This window comes from Narcine bancroftii, chromosome 9, assembly GCF_036971445.1.
Source record: "Narcine bancroftii isolate sNarBan1 chromosome 9, sNarBan1.hap1, whole genome shotgun sequence".
NCBI lineage: Eukaryota > Metazoa > Chordata > Chondrichthyes > Torpediniformes > Narcinidae > Narcine > Narcine bancroftii.
Genome location: NC_091477.1, coordinates 93,227,242 through 93,240,064, shown reverse-complemented (window position 1 = coordinate 93,240,064; position 12,823 = coordinate 93,227,242). Strand labels below are relative to the sequence as shown.

At 38.7% G+C, this 12,823-nt stretch overlaps 1 protein-coding gene across 1 annotated transcript in view; it reads left to right on the top strand.

The window, feature by feature from the left end:
* The window catches only part of LOC138743582 (cilia- and flagella-associated protein 337-like), a 46,618-nt gene that overhangs the window by 785 nt on the left and 33,010 nt on the right, over positions 1-12,823 (top strand). The window contains exons 2-6 of the mRNA XM_069899099.1: positions 2,622-3,062; positions 4,934-5,110; positions 8,602-8,776; positions 11,962-12,129; positions 12,230-12,378. Coding sequence (XP_069755200.1) covers positions 2,622-3,062; positions 4,934-5,110; positions 8,602-8,776; positions 11,962-12,129; positions 12,230-12,378 — 1,110 coding nt within the window. The remainder of the gene's footprint in view (positions 1-2,621; positions 3,063-4,933; positions 5,111-8,601; positions 8,777-11,961; positions 12,130-12,229; positions 12,379-12,823) is intronic.

The window sequence follows — 12,823 nt, the reverse complement described above, 5'->3', positions numbered from 1 at the left end:
CTAGTTTTTCCAGTAATTGCCAAAAAACTATGCCCCTGATGATGGACTCCCAATTTGGGGAAATTGTTTCATATCCACTATCTTTAGATCCTCTTGTGACGGATAGTAGGTAGTTAGGTTACTCCAAGCAGCATTTTGAAATAAATTGAGTTGCTAGAGTATCAATGCCAGGAAATCAGTAGAAAATCTGTTGGAATTGTTAAGTATTGAGATAAAATACACCAGATGAAACATTCCACATCAGATGGACATGCGAGGTGAAAACCGGGATTCATAGTATGAAGAGGGAATGTAATTAACTCAGCCCAGGTCAGAATGTGTGCTGAGGTGCAGCCCGAAACAGTGGTTGAAGGAGGTCATGAAATCAATGGGAAGATTACAGAGCTTTTAGAAGGACCAAAATTATTTTTTTGGGGAAGTAATTGTTTATTCTGCATCAGGTCGAAGTAGAGCTCGACCTGAAGGTGGACGTGCTATCATGGGTTGGTAAAGCCACAGATTGTTAGTGTGCTTTGGTCTGAAGATAAAGTTTCAGATATTTGACTGTGGAGTGAGAAAATAAAATGAACAAAGAGAAATCCTTGTAGGGGTAGATTTTCAAGAAAAAAGGCTGAAGAAAAATGATTTAATTGCTGTGGGAGTGGCTGATATAGATTCAAGGTTGCAGTAAGTTATTTAAATTCACTTGTGGATATGAGCAATTGTATTGATTTTTGAATATGCCATTTTTTTTTCCCATACAGTATATTCTATTAAGTGCTTTGATGCATTTTTCTAATTCACTTTGTCTCCAGTAATCACAGAAAATCAAAGAAAGTAATGGTATGTTAATAATTTTAAAAACATCCATTTGATTCTTCCTTAAGAAAAAAAAACTGGTTTAATAGGAAAACCTAGGGATATCCAGGCACTTTAAAACAGTCTGGCGATCGTCTTCCATTTAATTATTTTTTAGGTATTCCTTCTTTAAGTTATAGGGATTAATTATAACAATAAAAGCAGCAGGAATTGGGACCAGGTTCGAATCCTACGCTTTCTGTAAGGATTTTGTACAATCCCCCCTTGTCTGGGTTTTCACCAGGGGCTCCAGCTTCCTCCCACCATCCAAATTGTACCAGGGATTGTAGGTCAATTGGGTGTAATTGGGTGGCATGGGCTCGTGGACCGAAAGGGCCTGTTACCAGGCTGGATGTCTAAATTGATATTATTTTTTTAAAAATTTAAAAACTGAAGATGTGACAGTCTCTGGAGACTGAGCTTCTGTCATACCAGGGCCAGACCTCCACAAATTCATATTTTAATTTAACAAGTATTAGTAATTAACACACAAAATCTGAAAACTCTTATATACTATTAGACATTTAGACTTGTTGAACATTACTACCAATCTGCAGCTGAGATCCATATGAAACTATTGATGGGGAGGTAATTTAATTTTGATGGATGAGATGGAGATTCATCTTCCTCCTGTCCCTGACATTCTACAGTTGGATTTTGTACGTCTCCTGATTAACAATTTACTAAAAGAATGGAGACCCAATAATGAATTAATTGGTAGTTAGTAGAGTTGGATCTTGAATAATATACTTAAATGAAATGTGCCACTTTAATCCACAAACGTCCAATCAAGAAGTAAATGTGAGACCAACTGTGACACTTGCATATGAAACCTCCTTAGTTGAATGCAAAGATCATGTACTTGCACAAAATTTTGTTTTAATTTTTAAAAAATGTAAACATACAACATGGCAACAGGTCCTTCTGGCCCATGAGCCTATGCTACTCAAATACCCTAATTAACCTTCAACCCCCATACATTTTGAAGGATGGGAGGAAACCGGAGCACCCAGAGGAAACTGATACAAACATCAGGAGAACAAATAAACTCTTTACAGAGAATGCTGCATTGGAACCCGGGTCTCTGGTGCTCCAAAGTGTTGCGCAAACTGCTATGTTAACTCCTTGTTTAAGGCAAATTATTTTGATTTGTGTTTCAAAATTGTTTCTGTCAACTAATTAATATTAATTCTCATCATTTGAATTTAAATACTTGGCACCAATAATATTGCTGATGACTTTGAAATAAATATTTTAATTAGGTTGCAGTATTGCTTAGTTTAATATGTTTTTTAGGGTTAATATTAATGGAATGTTAAAATTGTAACACAGCCACCAGCGTTGTCTGCAAAACTGAACTAATTGAATGGGTGAACAATGAGAAGCTAGAAGGATCAGGCAGGGGCCATCGAGAGGAATGGGCACTCAACATTTCAAATTGGAGCCTTTTGAAACTTTAAAATTTCCATTTGATGCATATTTACTAAAAAAAACTTTAAAAACAGACTTGGGAGTATCCTGTCTTTTTAAACTGATTCCCATTTAATTTTATTTGAGGTATTCACACCTTTAGGGTTCTGATCCAAATCATGGATGTTCCCTGACGTGCTGAACCCTCTAGCTTCTTATTGTTTGCTCAAGTTACCAGCATCTGCAGTCCTTATGTTTTACTGAATTATAAAATTGCTCTGCCAAAATTAAGGTATATTTAAGTTTAATTCAAAATGATCAACATGGGGATTTTATTTGTTTGAACAGTATTTCTATGCATTTTTGTAATTTAGCCACCAGATTTTAAAGAGTTTGTGCCAGTTAATAAGAGGACCTTTATCGACAATATGCTCAAAGTCTTTGGAAGTGGTGCAGAAGAAGACTATGGGAACATGTTTGACCGAATTGATGTTGCACGTGATGGCTTTATTGATTGGAACAAAGTCACAACATTCATGCTTTTAGGACATTATGAGAAAGAAGAGCGTGTGAAGTCATCACTTGTTCCTCAGTGGAGAGATATTATATTTTTTCCATCACGTCAAAAAGAACCCATTCAAAGTATAGTTTATTTGAAGAATTCACACTGTTACCTCAGTTTGAGTAAAGATGGTTGGATGAGCACCTGGGGTGAGAATTTAAAGTTGCAGAAAACTTTACGAGTTGCCACTGATTCTGTGAAATTGCGAAACCTTTGGGTAACCAGTATGATCTCCTTAGAAAATGTGAGCAAGGTAGGATTCACTTTTGAAATATTGACTATTTCTGCTTATCTGAGGGAAAAGGGCATTAGAAAGTACTTTCCAAATACGCTTGTACAAGAGGATCTACAGTAATTGATTTTAATTTCTCATGAATGCCTGGGTAAAATTAGAACTTAAAAAATATAAATAATCCTCCCTCAATTATTTTACAAACAATTCATCAGAATGGAAAAGTAGGTCACTGATTATGTAGACCGTATCATTTTGGGCCCATTTGTAGCCTTTGTTGCAGATGTGCACCCAACCTCCTCCAACACCTCTTCTGCATTGACCAGCTGAAATGGGATTGCATTGAATTTGTTTATTGTCACGTGGAAAAAACTTTCTTTTGCATCCTAACCAGACAAGTGCAATAGGTGATTCGAAAAAAATATTGTGTCACATTAGAACAAAAGTGGAAGGTGTAGTGTCACAAGGCAAAAGTGCAGGGCACTGTGTTAAAGTACAAGTTCAGTTAAACAGTGCAAGTCATCTTATACTAATGGGAGTTAAATGAGAAAGTCTACAGACGCTATGATTGTAAAGGTGCTGAGAAACGCAGCAGGTTGCGCAGCATTCTTTGTGGAAAATATACTCATGGGAGGTCCATCAGGAGTCTAAAGAAACTGTACATAAATATGGAGTTGCATGTTTACAAACTCGTGTGACTTCTGCCTGTAGGGAGGTGGAGGTACTGTGTGACTGGAGTGGGATGTGTCTGTGAATATGTTGGCTGCTTTCCTGAGACAGAGGGAGATGGTCTTGAGGGGAGGTTGGTTTGCATGATGGCCCGAGATAGGGTCTTGACTTGATCAGTTAACTCACCATTTCCACTCATGGCTGCTGCCCACTGAGTCTCTCCAGCTTCTCTTTGTTTATTCAAAATTCCAGCATCAGCAGATTTTTGTTCCTTTTGCTATAGAGAGTTTCACAGATCCACCAAGAATAATGGAATAGAGTTCCAATATTCCTTTGTATTTCGTAGAATTTAGAAGGCAGTGGAGTAATTTGATTGTTTAGGCATATTTATAACCAGGAGGTATAATCCAGGATTTGGGGAATTAAGTTGAAAAAATATCTTCTCTCAAGGACACCTGATGAAGAGCCCAGGCCCAAAATGTTGGTTACTCTTTACTTCCTATGGGGGACGTGTGACCTGCTGAGTTTCTCCAGCACATTTGTGTATTGTACTTGACCTCAGCATCCTGCAAATTTTCTTGTTTAACTCTTCTCTCAAGGAGTTTGGATCTCTTTCACAAATGGCAAGTCATGAGGGGTCATTTTCAAATTTTACACCTGCGATTATAGGAACATAGGAAGTAGGAACAGGAGTAGGCCAAAAATGGCCCATCGAGCCTGCTCCGCCATTTAATACGATCATGGCTGATCTAATTTATGACCTAACTCCACCTACCTGCCTTCTCCCCATATCCCCTAATTCCTCTATCATGTAAAAATTTATCTAACCGAATTTTAAAAATGTTTAATGAAGCAGCCTCAACCACTTCCCTGGTTTAGAGAATTCCAAACATTCACTACTCACTGATTGGTAACTATGGGTATTAAGGGATTATAGGAAAATGAAGATTTATAGACTTGGGTCATGGATGAAATATGCTTTTATTGAATGCTGGAATACACCGCAAGATTTTGATAGTTCTTTGGTGTGTCCTATGATGACCCATTGTGTTTGCTGACATATTAATAGTAACTAAGAGACATTTGCGTGCAGTGTACACCCAGTTCTTTCTTAAGATTGATGTTAACATGACAATAGTTCCAATTGTGACTAATTGTTGATTGCAATGTTTTGTTTCAAAACTCTGTCACATAGAGTAAAAACTACTTCATTTTTTTTTAAGGTAGCTGTTGCATTTACCAGTAAGGAGATTTGCTTCTATGATCTTAATTCCAAAGAAGAATTTTCCTGCCAATATAAACTTCATGGATTATGCAACACCCCAATTTGTATGCATTATTGGTATAACCCAGAAGATGGAAATGAAGCAATTCTCACCTTTGGTGATGTTTGTGGAGAGGTAAATTGCAACAATCATTGATGATTGTAGGCATGTGAAATATAACCATATAACCATTTACGGAGCGGAAACAGGCCATGTTGGCCTTTCGAGTCTGCACCGGTTCACTGATTTGGTCCCGGTAGATGTTCATTCAGTAACGATGGGCGAATTCAATACAGAATTGAAAGCAAGATTGTTGCCTGATCTCACAATTGTGAAATTTTTAATTCAAAGTTTCTGAATAGTTCTAAGTAACACTCTTTGTTTTCACTAATCCAAAATAAATAATCTATTAATAAAATAAATCAAAGCAAAATTCAATGGCAAATGTTCCCTAAAATATGATTTGTTCATTTCAGTTTGATCTTTCATGAAGTCCAAATGAATTTCTTAAATATATTTCTATATATTAATTTGGAAAGTTGTTCTCGTGATTTTGGTTCAGGATTTCTGTTAACTATAATGGCGGCATGGTTAACATAGCGGTTACTGAAACACTGTTACAGTGCAAGTGACTGGGATTTGAATCCAGCGCTGCCTGAAAGGAGTTTGTACGTTCTCCCCGTGTTTGCATGGGTTTCTGGTGTTCCGGTTTCCTCTAACCATTCAAAAAGTATGTAGGTTGTAAATCAATTTGGTGCAATTGGAGGGCAAGGGTTCATGGGCCAAAAGAGCCTGTAACCATGCTATATGTCTAAAATTAGAAATAAATATTCATTTGCTACCAATAATTTGTTTTTCCCATTAACTAATTGCTTTTTCAGCCTAGTAACAAAATGTTTATTTTAACCACTAAGCCAAATAATCTGATAACTCAATTTCAAATGTTATGAGCCCAAAGGACCCCAAAACCCAGCAGCAATAGACATTCACCAAGGCAAGTGGTTTTTAAAACAAAAGTTATTTTTAATCAAATTTAAACATGAAAACTGAATCAAACTTTAACTTAGCTCTATACTTAACTAACCCAAATTAACCCCCTTCTAATTCTAAGCACACGTGAATGTAATGTGTGTGTAAATTAAAAAAAAGTTATTTGATTCACAGTTCAATCTCACTTCTTCTTCTTCCAAGTTCTCTGGATGCAGGCAATTCTTATACTGTGCACAGAATTTAACATGTATAAAGTTCACCAGGCTTTGGTGCTTGAAAGGTAAATGTTTACCGCTCAGGAAGGTTCTTGTAGGGTTTGCAGAGAGAGATTTGTAGTTCCAGGATTTCCACAACTGAGGTACCACCATTAGTCACCTCAAGGTCTCGCTGATGAAACATGCCCCATCAGGGTTTTCCAGATGGTAACCTCTTTCTTTCAGGCCACCACAGTGTTCCATTCTGTTCCACTTATTCCAAGAGAAACAGATGGCACTTCCAGCCATGGAACTTTCTGTTTCCAACCAGCTCTTCCTGGCTTGTTTCACCTATGATTGTTCAGTCTCTTTTCAGTGTCACCCACACTAGCTGAGAGGGCTTGTTAGCTTGTCTCTCTCTCTCTCTCTCTCTCTCCAACTGCCAGGAAACCCATGTGACTCTCTCACTTGCAAAAACCCCCACCTTCTTCAGCAAACAACAGGAGTTCTTCTCCTTGGTCAAGATGTTGTCTTAGATAAACAAAACCCAGGAGTGACCTTTCTGTGAGCACTTTGCAGAAAGGTACTTGTAGCCAGTTTGTCTCCTCCAAAACAAAGGTCTTTCATTTCATGCCATCAGTTCAATTAGCACCTACTTGTGAAATGTGCATCACATTCTCCAGATATCCTGCAATGTTATTGAATATGAATTCTTCAGTCTTTCAAATAAGATGTTTTAAAATGTGTGTGTATGTAACCCACTAATCTTACCAAAATTCTCCCAATATTATAATCCATTACACAAATAAAATGCTTGAAAAAAATTACTAAAAGAGCCAGTCCAATGACTGAATCCATGTTTACTTTTGAACCACTTTTAATTTTTAAGATCATAAACTGCAGAACAGCTGAGGTTCAGATTTTTCGAGAATTTAAATTAAAAAAAAAAAATTTGCAGAATATAAACACAGTAAATACAACTAGTACACACCTTTCTCTATATTCTGTGTGCCATTAATTTTATCCAGTTGCTTACAATGCATCAACAATAATCTAAAATAAACCATGAAATGGTTTGGGGATGTTACACAGGATCAAGATCTTCAGTGTTCAGTTGTGGCGGGACTCGAGACTTTTCCTTCCCAGCTGGGACCAGAGTTAAACAAATTTAACGGATCTGTTAGTAAATCCACAAAATCACCTATTAATATTAGATTTAATTTCATTGTTAATTAACAGTCAGTTGACTGCTGATGTTGGGAGTTAACAAATATTTAAGGGCCAGAGGACAGAAGTCTCTGTGTTCTTCTGTTTGTGTCCAAATCTTCATGTTATCAACTATAATTGGATATAGGGCCCAGAGTATAGTGTGGATTGCCTGTGCTATATTATGCTGAACAAGAATCATTCCCAAACCATATACAGTAAAATCCCAGGTATCTGGCACCCTATGGGAATCACGGATGCTGGATATTCGAATTTTCTGGTTGACTGAGACACTCTTGCAATGCTTAACTAATATACTTTCATTAAGAATAAAAGACAAAAGACTGCAAAATTTAAAGCAAGTTGAAACAAATCATATTGCAGACCTTAATTCTGAAAAGTTCACTTTAATCAGGAAGTTCTGGTAAGTTGCATAATTTAAATTCAAACAATGGTCACTGGCACTGTAACAATGTTATGCTAGCTGCTATGCTAACCATGCCACCGTCCTAATTAAATGCCCTCTCCTCTTTCCCCCTCCCCCTGCCAAAGTTTACAGATAGAGACAATAAAGATAAAAATTATTACTAGGCAGGGATAAGGAGACACTTTGGGAGAATTGTCCCAGTGGTGAGTGGCATCAGCTGGCTCTTCATCCTGGGTGCTGCCATTTTATTCAAGCACAACTTTATTTAAACTTTATTCAAACAGTTGTTGCGGCTGGGCGCTCTGCTGGCTGAATGTTTGCTCCCATCAAGGGGTTGTGTGTTGCTTCAGAGAACATTTACAATTTTAAACTTTTATTTTTTATTGATTCTTATTTATTCTAAAATTTTTAAATGTATTCTGTAATTTAAAAAAATATTTTTGTCAGGTAATTGGGTTGCCAGTTGTATGAATTCCAGATACTGGGGATTTTACTATATAACACTCTTGGAGAATGATACATCAGCAGTAAAGGGAACGGTTATGAACGTTTACATTGTGAATAAAATGCATTTACATAACAACCAATATAACAATATGTGCAAATCTTTTAATTTCTGCAAACTAGTTTGAATAAGGCTGCTTTGGGGTTGGGACCGCTGACTGCAAACCCACGGTGACACTGGGTTATTACTGTCATCACCCTAGTTTTGTTCTTTCTATACCACAACTTGCTTTTTGCTTCCCCCCCCCCCCCCCGACTAATAGCACATTTTTGAAAATCAATATTTTTTTTTCTCTCTCTTTCAGGTTAATGCTATCTGTTTTAATGCAGCTTTAATTTCACTTTTTGAGAGACCAGCCAGCTCAACTGATGAACAAGAGAGAACCATTGTTATTAACTGGCAGGAACTGGTTAAAGGAAATCACAAATGCTGCTTCACTCTCAATCACAGAGGCCATAGTAAAGAATGGGTCAGACAAGGTACATGGGGAAGAATGTCTGTAGTTGGGTATATTGAACTAGTTTCCTGAAGTATAGGTGTGGTTTATGCTCCGGATGCAATGAAACTGCCCGCATCTGTCATCTATGGGGATTGGTAGATGCCGGATAAGTGAATTTGCTAGTTGCTTGAGATTGCATTCTTCGTATAAACAAACCTACAGCAACATATTTCGATGATTTCTTTGCTTCAGGTTTCTGGTTCCTTGAATTCTGGATAACAGGGATTTTACTGTTATTGGATGAATACAAAAGTTAAAACCTTCCATGTAGCAATGTGATTAAATAAGTTTTTTTAGAATAAAAACCTGCTGCATTGAAAACCAGTAGCCTGCTGCATTTTTATTAGGCTTGTTAAAATTATTATTACAGTATATGATAATCAATTTTCCTGGAGGGGCCATATCCAGCCACAGTGTTCAGAGAGCAATTCTCATTCCTAAACCTCAGTGAGGATACACAGGAGAGCTGGGAACTGAGACGCAGTGCTGCTCTGTAGGGGTCGACTTGCTGCTTGTGTTGTCAATAGGCTTTGAATGACTTGTTGAAGGTGCTGACGGTGTTTTATTTTGTAATTCTGCAACCATGGAAGTCTGTACCCAAGATACGATGCTGGAGTGGGTATCCTCTGGTTGCAGACTCTAAGGAAGCAACTGATTAGTGCAAGGCACCAGATGCGGGGCAAAAACTGCCCCCCCCCCTGTTGAGAAGGAAAAGCATGGGAGATGACCCTATCGGAAGGTGACTGGCAGTAGACCAGGGAGGGGCTCAGCGGCTGAAGGACCTATACAAGCTCTGAGTTGCTGGCAACCTGCTTTTGAAGGACTCGCACAGGCTGTGGGCTGCTGGCAAATGGCTCATGGAACCATGTATTGGAACCCGGGTTCAAGAGGGTGCTGAAGGTAAAAAAAAAAGGGCTTCCCGATCATATTGGAGGCTTGAATCTGGAGCTTGGGTTGCCGATGGTTTGAACAGGAGTCTGTGTACCTGCAGAGGCTGCGGGAGAGCTGGAGGTGAACCCATGAACAATGTTTCTGAAGGAATTCTCTTTTGCTTCTCTATCTCTTGTTATTAGGGAACACTGGCAAATCTCCTGGTGACTCTTTGTTTGCCTTATCGTAGACAAAAATTGAACTATATCATGTATATTTCATGCTCATATTATTATGTGACATTAAAAGGAAACTAGATCTTTAAATGTTGTTTCAATAAGGAAGGCTTCAATGAAAACTGATCCCTATAGCAGCTGTTGTTCAACCTCTGGTATGAATAAGTTTTGCGTGAGCAAAGGACATAAACCATATTTAAATGACATGCCTCTTCTAGGTTGGAGCTGAAATATTTGCAATCTATTTCCAGATTAAGGCACATCTTTGAAACTTTCAAATTGAGATGCATTTATACCACCTACAAAATACATAGTAGTTCCACTCAAGCTATTCTGACAGTTCATCTCAAACCCATAACTTTTGTGACCAAGAGGTGGGAAAGGATCAAGCGCGTAGGAGCACCACCAATGTTCCTGACTTGTAAATACTGTATTTTGCTGGGTCCAAATTGGGAAATTCTCCTCACCCTCAATAACTTCTCCTTTGACTCATCCCATTTTCTCCAGGCCAAAATAATAGCCATGGGTTCCAGCATGGCCCCAGCTATTCCTGCCTTTTAGTTGGCTACTTAGAGCAATCCATGCTACAAGCCTATAGAGGCAAGGCCCCTCAACTCTTTCTCCTCTTCATTGATGACTACTTTAGTGCTGTCTTGTGCACCTATGATGAGCTTGTTCACTTCATCAACTTGGCTGTCAACTTCCATCCTGACCTCAAATTCACTTGGTTCATCTCTAGCAACATGCTCCCATTCCTTGATCTCTCTGTCTCCATCTCAGGAGACAAATTCTCAACTGACATCTATAAATGTACAACTCCCACAGCTACCTCGACCACACCTCTTCATACCAGTCCACTATAAGGATTCCATTCCCTTCTCTCAACTCCTCCATCATATCTGCTCTCAGGATGAGGACTTCCATGCCAGATTATCAGAGATGTCTTCCTTCTTCAAACAACATGGCTTTCCCTCTATCACCATCAACTTGGCTCTTACCTGTATATCCTCTATTACCCGCAAATCTGCCATGGCCCTCTCCACCCCCACATGCAACAAGGAAAGGATTCCCCTTGTCCTCACTTACCACCCCTCCAAATCCTACATATCCTCCTCTGCCATTTCACTTGTGAATCTGCAGAGGTCATCTATTTCATCCAGTGCTCCTGCTGTGGTCTCCTCTACATCAGAGAAACTGGGCACAGGTTGGAAGATCACTTTGTTGAGTCCTGTCCACTGCAATAGCTTAGGTCTCCCAGTTTCCACCCATTTCAATTTCCCGTCCCATTCTCTTGCTGATATGTCTGTCTATGATCTCATGCACTGCCAGATTGAGACCACCCACAAATTGAAGGAATAATGCCTCATCTTCCATCTGGGCATCCTTTAACCAGATGGCATTAATATCAACTTCTCCAGTTTCCATAAAACCATGCCCCCTCCCTCTTTTTACCCCATTGTCTGTCCCCCCTGCTCTCTCTCTCTCTCTCTCTCTCTCTCTCTCTCTCTCTCTCTCTCTCTCTCTCTCTCTCTCTCTCTCTCTCTCTGTCTCCTTTCATAAAGCCAAAATCAATTATCTTATAAAATCAAATTAACATCTTTTTGTTGGCCTGGATATTCCTCCCCCACCCAAACTTGTCTTTATTCTGTTGCCACCTTGTTCTTTGTTTATACCTTGAAGAAGGGCTGCAGTCATTCACAAAAGTGGTTCACTACAATCAATTCAAGGGCAATTAATGCTGCATTACTTATAAATATTAAAAAAAAATCTTAACACCCTCTCCCATTTGATTTGAAAAATGCCTTTGGTGTGCATTTTGGCAGGTATAGGTCTAACTCCAAACAATCATTAACCTTGTACTCAAAGCTCCACCATTTCCATTGCAATCTTAAAGGGAACATCAAGATCCCAGGACGTTGGAAGCTAATTCCTGTTCTTCTTACCTCAAGAGAAGTAGCAAGGTAATGGTTTCTTGTCTTCAGATGAAAGGGAGATGATGGAGTTGTTATCTGGCAGCATCTGACATACAACATAAAACATAATTACTTTTGTTTTCCAGCCAGTTACTGTTCTAATTTGGAGGCTTTCATTTCTTGTGCTACTACTGGCATAAACACAATAGTCTTGGGCTGGAAAGAAAAAGGAACAGTCACACTTAAAGTTTCTACTTTGCACATGACTGAAGGTGTTAATGCATTTGATTACCACCCTGGGCTCAATTTAATTGGTAAGTTTTAAAATGTACTATTAGTATGCAAAAATGTGATTTATATTCCCCAGTGTTTCAGAATGTAGCTCTACTGATAAAAATTCAATGTTTACATTAGCTTGTGCTGCTGTAGATCATCACGTCTACCTCTGGAACCCTTATGTCATTTCTAAACCAAATGGAGTTTTACGAGGTCACCTTGCAAGTGTGATGGCTGTTCAATTTAACATTTCACGAAGACAACTCTTCAGTTTTTCAAAGGACAAGGTGGTAGTAATTTTCTTTTGGTATATTCACAAGTATATTCAGTAAAGTGTAATTATACAGTCTAAAAGCTATAATTCTGAGATAAAAACAGAACAAGTTAGATATTCTCAGCAGGGAGGCAGATTCTGTGAAGAATGAAACATTAGACCCTTTCAAACTGCCATGTAAAATGGGGTAAACTGGGCAATTTGCCCGGTTAGCACTCCAGTTACATGACAGTTAGAAAGGGTCTGACACGGTCAAACCCGTCGGGATCCAACCAAGTCCCTGACCTACCTCCGAGGTAGTCAGGGAAACCAGTTAAACTACCTAGATCATGTCCACAGGCGATTTGAAAATGAAAATGGCCGACCAGCTTATTCTGGTAACATCAGCACTTGCGTGCGTGCGTTACTGGGCAGCCAGCATCTGAACATCTGGTCGTATCTCTGTTGAGTACGTGATG